General features: G+C 45.9%; 1 protein-coding gene across 3 annotated transcripts in view; it reads left to right on the top strand.

Moving 5' to 3' along the window:
• The window catches only part of Retreg1 (reticulophagy regulator 1), a 124,603-nt gene that overhangs the window by 89,802 nt on the left and 21,824 nt on the right, over window positions 1-12,977 (top strand). The window contains exon 1 of one of the 3 annotated variants that reach the window (XM_047555507.1): window positions 80-635. The exons of the other annotated variants lie outside the window; for them this stretch is intronic. Coding sequence (XP_047411463.1) covers window positions 601-635 — 35 coding nt within the window. The 5' untranslated portion in view covers window positions 80-600. Of the gene's footprint in view, window positions 1-79; window positions 636-12,977 lie in introns of those variants that run through there. 3 annotated transcript variants of the gene reach the window in all.

Here is a 12,977-nt window from a genome sequence, read left to right as displayed (position 1 = left end):
TGCTCAACGGACTTTGCTTTTTCCTTTTGCGACCGGATCCGTTCTGCTGAGTGGCAGTCAAGCGCCTGCTGCCACAGGTGCAGCCTGTTCCTCCTCCGCTCTCCGACTCCCTCCTGTGACTGGAAGGAGGCGGTCTGCTCGCCCAGGGTAAAGTTGCAAGTGCCTGGCGGCCACTCTGCCTTTGGTGGGTGCCCAGTCACGCCAGGAAAAAAAAAGAGAGAGAGGGCAGGCTGGCCCCGGTGAAGTCACACGGACGGGTGTGACACCTCCTCACACGACTCGGGGAGAATGCTGGGCGCTGGGCAGTGCTTGCTCCCAGCCGCCTGTCCCGGTGCTGGAGTGAGAGGTGACCTCTTTATTTTTAGAAGGGGGCTGTCATAATAACCCTGCGCTTAGCTTCATTCAAGGCAGGTGGCAGCACTTTGGAAGTTTGTAAACACCAACTTTCTGAGTAAGGGAGGAGCGCTTTTTTTCCAAAAAGGAGAGATCTTCGCTCCTGGGGCTTTCCCCTCCGGATCCTCCCTGGAAAAGACCCCTCCTGTTCGGCCTCCCTGCCGTGGCAAGCACCTGTGACGCTGTGCCACTCTAAAAAGGGCAGAAATGCCTGAAAATGAGGACTTTGGACCAGGCAAAAGGTAATTACACTTTACACTTATTTTTTCTGGGGTGTTTCATTTGCTACTTTTTATCTTAGAACTATTATGACTAGTTTAAAAGGTGCTTTAAATGAGAATATTTTAAAAATTAGGTATGCCATTCCTTAATCCCAGGAAACTGAATTTCCGTTGGAATATACTAGCCCTAGTGAGACAAACTTAACCTAAGGTGCTCTTAGAAACATGCAAAGAAGGAATGAATGGCCTGAAATTAAAAAACAAAACAAAACAAAACAAAACCACATGGTTTCCCTGCATACAAAGTAAAGTCTACTTGAGTTTTTTGATGTTTCATTTTTAACTTGAGATGATAGTTTTTGGACATCTAAACTCGTGAACAGGTTTTTCAATATTTGCATTTTTAAAACTTGCTGGGCAGTTTTAAAAGTCAAATATTGGGACAATTTTGTAATTTTCATATTTCAGAACTATCTTATTAACCACAGTTCTTATCTTTGGGAGTGTGCTAGGTTAGACCGTTGTGCACTACATTAATTGTTATTAGTGTTTATTACTATCTACTTCTAAGAAATGGGGAACACAAAGGCAGTTAATTCCTACTAATCTGAGCATGTGTCCCAGTGGAAAGTCTCCATTTTAGCTCCATTGCTGGTAACAAAATTTGTATAAATCAGGTTGAAGACCTCACTGGATTTCTAGTTCGGATCATTAACTTGTGGATATAAAGAAGTAGAAAGAAACTTAGAAAGGGACCATTGATGATTTTATTACCAAATAAAGTAAGTGGAAACTGGTAACTCTCTAAAAGCAAGAGTACCAAACTGTATTTTTGAAAGCATGGTCATGGGGCTTGGGGGGGGCCAGTTTGTGTATAGTGATTATAATCAATAGTAACGACATTCTTAAAAGTTACCTTTTCTCTTTAGTTTTCTGTTTTCCAAATTCCTTTTCAGCCATGAAAAGGGACATTAAGTTGACATTTAATTGAACAGTGATAAACAACTTTCTAAAAAAAATGAGACATTAAATCAAGTACTTGAAGATGACCTTTATAAAAAGTGCCACGAGAGGTCTATGGATTAGACAACTAGTTAAGAAAACATTTTCAGAGAAGGTCAAGTGTCAGTGTTGGTTTCCAGGTGCTGGGAACCACAGGTCCTGTGTATACTCTCTTGGACAGCTTTACGTTTCTGAAAGCAAGACTTTCTCTTTTCTCTTGGCACCTGGGTGTCCCCACCACCTCTCTGTGTATAGTTTTACACACAATAGGCTTTTTAAACACATGCTTGTCGAATAGGGATATATTTATAAGCTATTTTATACCTGCAGTACCTATCTGGGCACCTGATCTCTCTAGGATTGGAGGAGGAGAGATCTGGCAGAAATGTAATAAGGGTGGCTTTGATGAAATGCAACATTAACCATTGAAAAGTAATTAATTGTTGGCAGTAAATATTTTGAACTGACAGGTTTTGGTATCAACTAAACAGACATAATTTTTTTCTAAAAATGTTTTACTGGTTAAAAAGAATAAAGAGATAATGAGGACAGTGTATAAATATGTACAGACATAAATATGTATTGTACACAAAGACCGTGAATTATTACCCCTAATTCTATATTTGAGGGAAAGTGGATGCTCCCTCTCACTCCTTTGAGGTAGAATACCTCTGCCCCCCACTTTTTATTTTGTTGAGGTAACTTTCAGCTCTTAACAGTTGGTGATTTTTATACTTGGCTTTACCTCATATATTTGTTTGTTTCCTATCTGTTCAGAAAGAAAGGGCATTCTGGACAGGGAGAGTTTAGAACCAGGCCAGAAATTAAATATTTGCAATTGAGAGTGAATTTTACTCTTGCTAAATTTAAGATTAAATGCCTGTGGACAAGTCCTTTGGTGCCATGTCTAAAAGAGAAATTGCTATTATAAGTCATGAATCTGCTGACAAAACGTGTTCTCAGAGCTTGATTGCAGCAGGTCCTAATTGACTCTCACATTAAGGCTTATTCATGTGACTTGGGTCTCATTTTGGAATGTGGTACCCTAGGTTGCTCCACAACTGTCAGTGAGCTAAATCTGAGCTGGTCTTTAGAAAAAATCAGTGGAATCCAAATGATGGGGAGCCTCATTAGTGTACGGGGGGGGGGGGGGACGGGGGGTGTGCCTCAGGCGTCCCTGGTGCCCACTGCTTGGTTCAAGGTACCATTTCATACTCACCAGATGGACAACAGCTGCCTGGGGCACAGGGGCAGGCAGGGGAGAGACCCTCCTTCCTGCCGTTTGTCTTCTGCAAGTAGTGAACATGCTTGGTAAGAACCTGAGGACTGTGCCATTTCCAAGGTCAAGAGCTGAAGGGAGAGGGCAAGAAAGCCATGCTGAAGCAGGCGCAGGAAGGCACAGACCCAAGCAGGAAGCACTGGGGCCAGAGCAGAAACAAACAACCCAGGGCAGCCACTGGAAAGCAGACAAGTTCAAGAAATAGAGGGAGATCATCCCTGGCCTGAGGCCTGAGTGGCTCCATGTCCCACTTCACTTTGGGTTGAATCTTGGAGCAGCAGCCACATGGCTTTCTGAGAGGCCTTGACAGCCCGGGTGAGAGGGCTGTGGGTGGGTGGGTCGGACATTCCCTGTTCCAGGTGTCCAGAGGGAGATGGGCCTGCACCAGGACTGAGCCCTTCATGTGGCTGTCGAGGAAGCACTTTGATAGCAGATGACTCTGTTCACACAATGGTCTGTTCACTGGGTATTATCAGGCTTGAATCCAAGCCAGTTGCTGTATAGGTGATAGGGTCATGGGTTAGGTCCCTGCTGTCATGGAGCATGCAGCCTGAGTGGGGGAGACAGCCACAAAGTAGAAAAATTAACAAGCGTACTTTAAAAAAAGTTAATAACAACAGAAAGTTAACAAGCGTACTTCCATGGTAAGGACTGAGGAAATGAAATTTAAAATGGTAACGTGGAGAGTACCTGGCGTGTGTGGGGCTGGGGGCGGGCCTGGCCCAAAGCAAAATGGTGCTAGTTCAGGACTGTGACACATCGGTATTTAACTTGTCATATAATGAGTTTGAAAAAGATCTGCAGTTGCAACTTCGTGACATAGATTTCTGTGCTCTGGGGTGGTGAGGTGGTCAAGTACCGGTGGGGTTCCTGGTTCCAGAAGTGTTTGGATTTTGGATGTTTTCCGTTCTGAAACATTTGCACGTACATAAGGAGATGTTTTGGGATGGAAATCAAGTCTAAACACAAAATTCATTTTAGAAAGCAAATCTGAACATGAGATTCATTTATGTTTCATATCCATCTTATACACATAGCCTGAAATAAGTTTTATAGGATGTTTGAGTGTGACTGTGTTTTGATGGTGACGTGTCACAAATGAGGTCACGTGTGCAAGGTTCCACATGTGGCATCATGTTATTGCTTAACATACTTTGGATTTTGGAGCACTTCAGGTTTCAGATTTTTGACTCAGGGTGCTCAGCTCGCTTTTGTTTCTGGATACATGCAGGATTTTTGTATTTAAGCAATTGCACTGGATTTTATTCTCTGAAGTTTTGAAGAAATCATTGTAAGCATGCTCTGTAATCCAGATGTTTTACTAATTCAGATTAGCTGGATTGTGGGTTTAATTTTAAATCATTGGTGAGGCCTAGCCTATGATAATACCATTTCTTTACAGAGCAGGGGGAGGATGAGGATCACCTCACACAGACACATGAGCAGAGAGCCCTGGCTCAAGCTTTTTGCACCTTTGCCTTTGGTCAAGTGCATTCCTGTGAGCATGTGTATTCACCTTTTATGTGTCTAAAAAGTCTCTATGCTGCCTGTTTTGGAAATAGACACAGAGAAGTAAAACAGATAAACAAAGGCCTCACAGCATTGAGTGAAGGAGTTAGGATCTGAAGGCAAGCGCCCACTCCTGAGTGTGTGCCTTGGACAGGTGTATGATCATTATGTGGCGGGATGCACTAGGGTGGGTTTACCATTCAGAAACAGCCCGTGTGGGCTCCGAATTGTCAGTATGGTTGATGCACAGGAAGAAGAGAGAGTGGCTGGAGATAAGTGGAAGAGGTACACACAAGCCTTCCATCTGGGCCCTGTAGGAGTGGGGTGCTGGTAAAGGTTCAACTACCAGCTCTGTGGAGGAGGGAAGCCCTGATTTGTCGCATCAGCACTGGCTGATTCTTGTGCTGTAATTCCTGCACTGTGGTCAATTTCAAGCCACCCACGTGAGGTCACTGGAAGTAGAGTTGGCAAGAGAATTGCCTAGTGCCTCTCATGAGCCTGTGGCGGTCATACAAGTGATTGTAGGCCAAGATAAGAGTTTAGTTCTAAAATGCATTTAGTTCTCAAATGCTGTCTTCTTCATTTATGTATCCCTAAGCCATCTGTGTTAGTCAGCTTTCCATAACTATGACAGAATACCTGAGAAAAATCAACCTAGAGGAGGAAAGATTTATTTTGACTTCGTAGGTTTCATTCCATATCTGGCTGATTCCTTTGTTTCCGGGCCTGTGGTGAGGCAGGGCATCATGGCAGAATGGTATGGTAGAACAAAGGTGATCACATCATGGCATTAGGAAGCAGCAGGGGGCAGGGGAGGGGCCAGGAACAGGATGTAGTCCTGAAGGGCATGCTCCATTCAGCTAGGTCACACGCCTTACATATCCACCACCTCCCAGTGGCCCATTTAGCTGTGAGTCCATCAGTGCACTAATCCATAACTATCATAGGCATTCAGTGAAGGTTTGTTGAAGGAATTAATGATTGATTTTTCTTCCCCTTTCCCACAGTCATGGGAAATGTCTGTTAGTCATGGAAACTGTTTATCACTTTTGAAATCCTGCTTCGAGCCAGCTGGGTTAATATTTGAAATTGATTAAGAACACATAGAACAATGCGATCTGTCCTTGTTGCAAACTCTCTGGTTAACATGCAGATTGCTCCCTAAACCGACGCAGCACCCCAGGAAGTTCTAGGCACACACACCGTTGGTAGAGCTGATCTCTGTCCTATAAGCTCACAGCACCTGATTCTTTGCTGTCTTCCCCAAACTGTGATGCAGGTGTCTTTAGCTCACAATACCAAAGGGGGACTTGCGGCTGCTGAGGGTGGGCCACGGGCGGTTGTCTCCTGGTGACTGATAGAGCAAAACCCCAATGTGTGGGTGTCCCCTCGCCCCCTGCCTTGGCCCTTTATGGCAAATTGGTGTCTGAGTCCATTCAGTGGTCTTGCTATTTCTCCACACTGTACTAATCTGGGTCCTACAAAAGGCATGGGGGTGTGAAGGCTTGGCTGAGGGGTGATCTCATATACTCATATTCAAGTATTTAAAAACAACATCCCACTAAACAATTTTCTCACTATAGGATATTATAGCTGTTCATTTGGGGAGATAAAAATGGCACCAGGAAGACAATAAAACAGAAAAGATTAAGTGTAATCTATTACCCTAAAAAACCAGTTATATTGTCATTGTGTTTCAGTCAGCTTTTTCGCTGCTGTGGCTAAATGACTCCACCAGCACAGCTGTAAAGGAGGAAAGGTTTATTTGAGGGCTCATGGTTTCAGAGGTCTTAGTCCAAAGGAGGCCGAGTCCATTGCTCTGGGCTCAAGGTGAGGTAGAACATCATGGCAGGAGAGGTGCTGGGGGGAAGCAGCTCACACCATGGCGATCAGGAAGGAGGCGGGGGAGAGGGGGAGAGGCGAGAGGGAGACTCTCACAGCTGGTCATTTCTCCTCTGCACCTTCCTGTATCGTCTCACGTGTGAGCTTCGGGGGGACACCTGACATCCAAACCATAACATACTGTCTTCTAGTTCTTCTCGGATGTGTTTTCTTGACAAAGTTATAAGTAAACGGTCCACGTATTTTTTTTTTATGCTGCTTTTTACTCTCATCAGCATTTCCCAGTGGCATTTAAACATTTCAAAAGTATTTTTTAAAATTCCTACTGAAATATTTTATCCTTTGGATTTGCCCACATTTATCAACCATTATTATTGAAAATAATTTTGCCATTTATAAATGCGAGTGGGGTACAGGACTGCATTTTCTTCCTTCGAGTGGAACGAGGGGTAGAAAGAGGGAAGTGGACACTGCCAGTTCTGAAGGACTGGACTCCACAGCCGGCTCAGCCTGGGTCCCACCATGTTCTGTTGGCCAAGGGGCCCCGATTTGAGGGGCGGGGACACAGAGCCCACCTTCTCTTGGAAAGACTGTCAAAGAATCTGGGGGCTTTGTCCTATAACTAATAGACTAGAAATGCTTAATTAATATTTGTTGTTATAAAATTTTACCAGTTATCAGAAGAGATAAAAGCGTGCATCCGGCTGGCTCTGCTCTGGGAAGAATCGCAGGCCTTGACCTTTCGCCCCACGGCGGCGATGCCCCAGTGATCTAGTCTTTTGATGAATAAGCTCATTTCCGTAGAATGACTCTGTGGTTCATTGAATTCACATCTTCAAGCTTCAACACTTAACAATTTTAACCATTCTCCAGGGTGACCACTGGCTTGGGCTTTGGAATAATACAAAGCTGTTTCAATCCTGCTCACCACGTATTAGCTGGGTGGCCGTGGGCAAGTGACTTAACCTCTCCAAATTTCATTTTGTTATCAGTGAAACAGGGATAATAATTCCTGTTTCGAGGTTTGTTTTGCAGTTTAAATATGGCCTATCACATTAAATATTTAGTTTAGCGAATGGCTCCTTCTTGAGCCCTCAGAAGTAGTAACTCATGATATATCATGATACATCTCCTTGAGCAACACAGAATAGGCCACTTTTGAGTGAAAACAGCTCAGCCCTCTGGGGTCTCATCCGTGTGCTTATCTGGGCACACAGGGAAGATCCTCAGCATGTCCCAGGAAAGTAGAGAGCTAAAACCTTAAACCTCTGTTCTTGTGTTCCCGTGAAAGAAAATGTAAAGTCAGACACCAAAAGCCATGCAAGAGAACTTTACTGTAAGTAAAGAGAATGTGAGGTGAAAGTAAAGTAAAAGCAAAGTGAGGCTTCAGCAGAGAGCATTCTCGAGAAAGAGTGGACGGTCTCTGAGCAGAGGACAAAGGAGATAGCGCTTCTCCAAGTTCATTGCTGTCTGATGTTTACCAGCAGAACTGGGGACGGCCTTCTGTAGTCTTTGCTGAGCAGGTGTTCCACTCCTCCTCCACGTTGGGCGGTGGAGTTTTTGACCTTCGTTTGTCCTCTCCGGAACTGTCGTGACCATCCTATTTAGAGGGGCTTCATCTACAAGTCAATCCCATGTCAGTGTGGGCACTGGGGTCAGTAGCTGGTCAGAAGTTCCCTTAGTGCACCTGTGCTACTAAAGGACTCTTCCTTCCCAGACAGGTGGGGACACGTAGAGCTAGAATTCCTACCTTCGCAGCAGCCTCATGGACCTGACAAGATTTAGTCCCCTGAATTCTTTGCTGTTTTCCAAACAGCTCCCTTGCTTTTGTCTGTTTTCTGCAGATTAACTGCCACCATTTGATTTCTCATCCACTCTTAAGATAGTTTCAAGAGGGACCCTGAAGTTATTTAAAGACCACCTGTGACCAGCCATGCATGTCACGGCTCACTGCCAGCTACCCCCTAACAAGTGCTGCACCTGCCCCTCTCTAGGTGGTTGTCTCCCCTCGGGATGGAGGCAGAGTTACCTGAAACTCACACCCTGAACAGCTCTGAGGAGCGTTGCTGGTTGGTCTAGTCTGGATGGTCTGTCTGTGCGCTCGTCATGTGTGGAGTAGGGCTGCGGGAAGTGAGTTCGGTTGCCCTTGTTTTGACCATCCCTAGGATGGCTTAACCCGTGTGAGGTTGGTGTTGTGCTGAACTGTGCTGAGTGACTGAAGTCCAGGGGTGTGTTCCAGGACACAGGAAGATGCCAAGTCTCTCATAAAAATGATGTGGTGTTTGTATAGAACATCTGGGCTCCCTCCCTTCTACTGTCAGTCATCTGGTTCACTTAGAATACCTAATGCAATGTAAACACTATGGAAATAGTTGTGCTATGTTGTTTAGGGAATAATGACAATGAAAAAGTCTGCTCCTGTTCAGTACAGTTGCAACTTAAACAGAATATTTTTAATCTAAAGTGGGTCAGCTCTCTGGATGCAGAGCCCACGGAGATGAAGGGCTGCCTGCATTGACCCCCTTCTGTGGCAAAGCGAGGAGGCCCACCCAGTGCTTTTCACAGGGAGGTGAGGGTTCACAGGAGAAAAGTCAGGCCCAGAACATGAAAGCGTCTCTTCCACAGTTGGTTGGTTGTTTCCATCTCAGGGGCACTGTGAATCTTCCAGATGGTCATATTTCCATCTCTGAGTCATTTGGAGGTTTGGTGCTGAACATACAACTCCCCTCTAGCAAGTGAGCAGGACTTTCTGGAACGTGCCTCTAGATGCTCTTCTTCCATGTGACTTTAAGATTGTCTTTGTCTTCTGACCACTAGCCAGGCCCTGGCCTCAAGCAGTTGACCCTGGTTCTTTTCCTGGCTGACAGGGTGCCATGTCGCATGTTGCCCAAATAAGTCTTGTGGCCAGGAGAGTAGCCTGGGATATATACAAACTCAGTGGTTTGGGGGGAGATAAGTGTCCCATTCACCTAGTTTTTAAACTTCAGACTTAGGGACCAAAAGGAATTCAGTTCTAGAGGTCTGTGAAGGGTTGGCGATGCCGGGAAAGAAGTGCAGTACCTCAGTTTTGTGTTTCTGAAAATGTCAGGCCTCAGCACCAGCAGAAGGGCACGGAAGGCCGCTTGGAAGTTGGTATTTTCTTCAGCAATTGAACTTCTCTTTCAACTCGAATCCGGTGAGTGGTTCGTTTCTCTGGTGGTAGGCCCCGCAGCCTTCATTCTTACTGCATCATGAAAGCCAGGCGAGACCTTCAGGCAGAAATGCGTTTTAAAACTCTGCTTCTGTGTTTTTTCTTCCTCCCCTTTACAGTTGTTCTTGTGGAAACACCAGCAAACTGAATGGGTAAACAAACATGGCCTCGCCTGGTGGGGGAGTCCTGGGCTCGGGGCTCGGGTCCTCTGTGAGAAGTGACTGCTGTAAGATGAAACCAGGCCGCACAGTCTGCCACACGGGCTCCACCTGCGTTTCTCTAATTTCTCGGGTACACGCTTGCTCACCCTCAGGACCTCTCATCATCCTCTCCCTGGTCCCCTCTCACCATCACACCAGTGACCTGCCTCTCAAACCCACGGCCCTGCCATCATGGAGTTCCAGATTGGCAAAGGCAAGGGGTGCAACCTGGGTGTAGCAACACTCCACAGTACACCTAGGGCACAGAGTGTCCTGATGAGAAATCAGGAAACCCTGGGTAGGGATGTCCCAACTTTCCTGGAGACACAAGGTACCTGGTGCCTGAGAGAGGACAGTTGTATTGTCCTGCTCCGTGTGGACCAGACTGCCCTGTCATCAGGGACACAGGTGGAGTGATACTCCTGAGGGAGGCTCCGCAGGTCTTCCAGGCTGGCCCAGGCCACGTTCTCTTTCCTGCTTCAGCCTCGTCTTTGCAGAGTTGGCTGCCTTGGGAATTCTTGTCACCCCCTGGGTAAATACCTGAGCGCCATTCAAGATTGGGTTCTGTGGCCTAATAGCGTCTAGGGGAGACATCACCAGACTGCAGAGTCTTTGCCTTAAAAGGGGGGACTGCAGTTGTGAGCACCCGATGTGGAATGAGGTGATGGAAAGGGTCAGGGCCCAGAATGTTCCCTCTGCCTGGCAGCATGTTCTGTGAGGGTTTCTGCACATGCACGTGTTTCATGGGTGGAGACTGGCGCTCCGGGAGCTGGGCAGACACCCACACACGATGGTTGCTAACGAGTGTCATGTAGTAATTACCGACGTGGCGGGGCCACCTACCAGCCACGTAAACAAAACCAGAGCAGCTGCACGCAAACATCACTCTGCCTCAGGAAGTGACATTTCATGCTGGTGTTTCATTTGAACTGTAAGCAAGTGCTTTATTTTGAAAAGAAAATAAACCTACCTATCCGTGGGGCTTCTCAGAATTATACCTATAAAATCATAAACTCCATCTTTAGATAAGGTGAGGGGATTACAAATGGACTTAAGTTTCTTGGAAGCTACTAGTTTCTGCTGCTTTGAGGATTCTATGCAAGAATCGAATTTCGTGCCATACATACGTGGTTTCTGACGTAGCTTATAACATTAGTGGCAGGTGACTTTCCCTTCATGATTGGAATAAATGGAACACAAATTCTAAGAAGCCATGGTTTCTCCACCCTGAGATACTGTGAACACTTGCTCTTTAGAAAATGAACAGATACACGAGAAATTGTAGACCCAGAATTAATTGAGTTGCTTACTGAAACAAGAGATTTGCTCAGTAAATCTAAGACAAAACGAACATTGACACTCATGATTAGTGTCATCAGGAAATAACTAATAATCCCTTCTTTGGGCTCAGCAGAAGGGAGAGGAGGCTGCTATGTCCCGTAAGGCCAGAGTCCAGGGATCGATGGCACATGGCTCCATTCTCTGTTGTCAATTCCTGTAACCTGGAAATGGTGCCTGGACCTCTGATACGGACCATGAGGCCTCATCAGGGCGTTTCTGAAAAGAATGCTGTGACACATTATTGTGTGTCCTCTGCCATGTGTGGGGCAGGTGGAGTGGCACCACTCACCTGTTCCAGCACCAGGATGGAGGCTGAGTGACCCGCCATGCTCAGTGATGTTGACGGCACCTCGACTTATCACCCCAGTTAGCTCCAGCCTTCTGACGCTTGTGACCTTGGCAGCTTTACTCAGGAAAATACGAAGGTTAGGTGCCTCCTTGTTAAAGCTGGGATAAACTTGTAGGGCCAGGGCTATTTTTAAGATCAGAGGAAAACCTCTGCCATTGTGATACTCTGTAAGTCAAACCGGGCAGCGTGGCTTTGCCAGTGGTATCCACGGGCATGTGTTTTGCTCTTGTTAACTGGAGGATGATTTTTCATCCAACTTCCGTAGAAGAGCATTGTTTTTATCTGGAAGAGAACAGGCTTGGGAGGGTGGTGGGTTAGAGCTGCAGAGTGCATTCTGATCCTGGTGCTGCCCCTTGGCTGTGTGTGCTGGTCATCTGGAAAATGGAGGCATGTTCCCCACCTCGTCAGGTTGTTGTGAGGACTAGAAATCGTATAAGTAAAGCTCCTTACGTGGTTGCTGGCACTGGTACATGTTGTAACAGCAGCAGCTCTCCTAATGGTGAATAGGTAGCTTGCTGGGTTCCCCAGTGGCCTTGGTCACCACTCTTTAGCTACATGTCTGAAGCCATTGACACCATGAATGAGTAGACCACTGAGGCTTGGAGGCCAAATCCACCCTGCGGCCTGTTTTGGTAAATCACGTTTTGTTTGACCACAGCCGTGCTCTTTATGTTTGTATTGTCCAGGGCTGCCTTGCCACAATAGCATAGTTGAGACAGAGCAGCCATATGGCCAGCAAAGCTGAGGAGTTTTACCCTCTGGCCCTTTGAGAAAATGGTTGCCCACCCCTACTCTAGAACATAGCTGCTTCCACCACTGGAGCTACTACCTACTTGTACTTATTCTCACACCTCCCTGTGTCCTTTGTTGTTGTGAATGTAACTGCATAACTTAACCCTCAGTTATGTAAATTGATGAAATAAGAGAGCCAAAGAGTATTTCTGTGGCAGATTCTTCGGGTTGCTCCCAAACACCAGCTTTTCTTTCTTCCTTTGGGAATAGAATCCCACGTTTCCTCTGGTCACCAGAAATTGAACTGTTTCCTAGACTTCCTTGCAGCTAGACTTAGCCATGTCATTGTGTTCCAACCAGCGAGAGGTGAGTGGAACTTGTACATGCAACTTGTAGGCCGTGACTTTAAAGAGAAAGGGGAGTGCCCTCTGCTTCCCTTCCTGTAGTGCCAAGGTGGATGGGCCTTTCAGTAGCTGCTGTAGCTCTCTTGGATAGTGGGGTGGCCAGTTTGAGAGTATCTGAGCAACAAGGTGGAAGGGGGCCTGGGTCTCCAACATCAAGGATAGCCACGCCAGCCCTGGACCTCTAGGCATTGCTGTCAGGTGGGGGAGAAACACACTGCTCTCTTGTGTGAGTGACTGTTGCTTTGACATTTGATACGGTAGGTGAACTTGTCATACATACATACATGCATATAGTTTTTTATATCTGTGAAAATTAAGTCAAAGGCAGCAGAAAGAGTCAGTAGGGGCAAGTTGCTAATATTGTGGTTTTTTTTTTTTTTTTTTTTTTTTTTTTAAAGTGTGGGAAGACAACTAAAAAGAATGGGCATAAAACTTTAGGAAGGTTCCATACTTGATTGTGATTAAGTTCTTGCTCTTCTTTAAATAAACAAAACTAGAAATCATGCACAATATTT

Source organism: Sciurus carolinensis, chromosome 6 (assembly GCF_902686445.1).
Source record: "Sciurus carolinensis chromosome 6, mSciCar1.2, whole genome shotgun sequence".
Classification (NCBI taxonomy): domain Eukaryota; kingdom Metazoa; phylum Chordata; class Mammalia; order Rodentia; family Sciuridae; genus Sciurus; species Sciurus carolinensis.
Note: the sequence above shows the minus strand (reverse complement) of the source record. Positions and strands in the feature narration are given on the sequence as shown.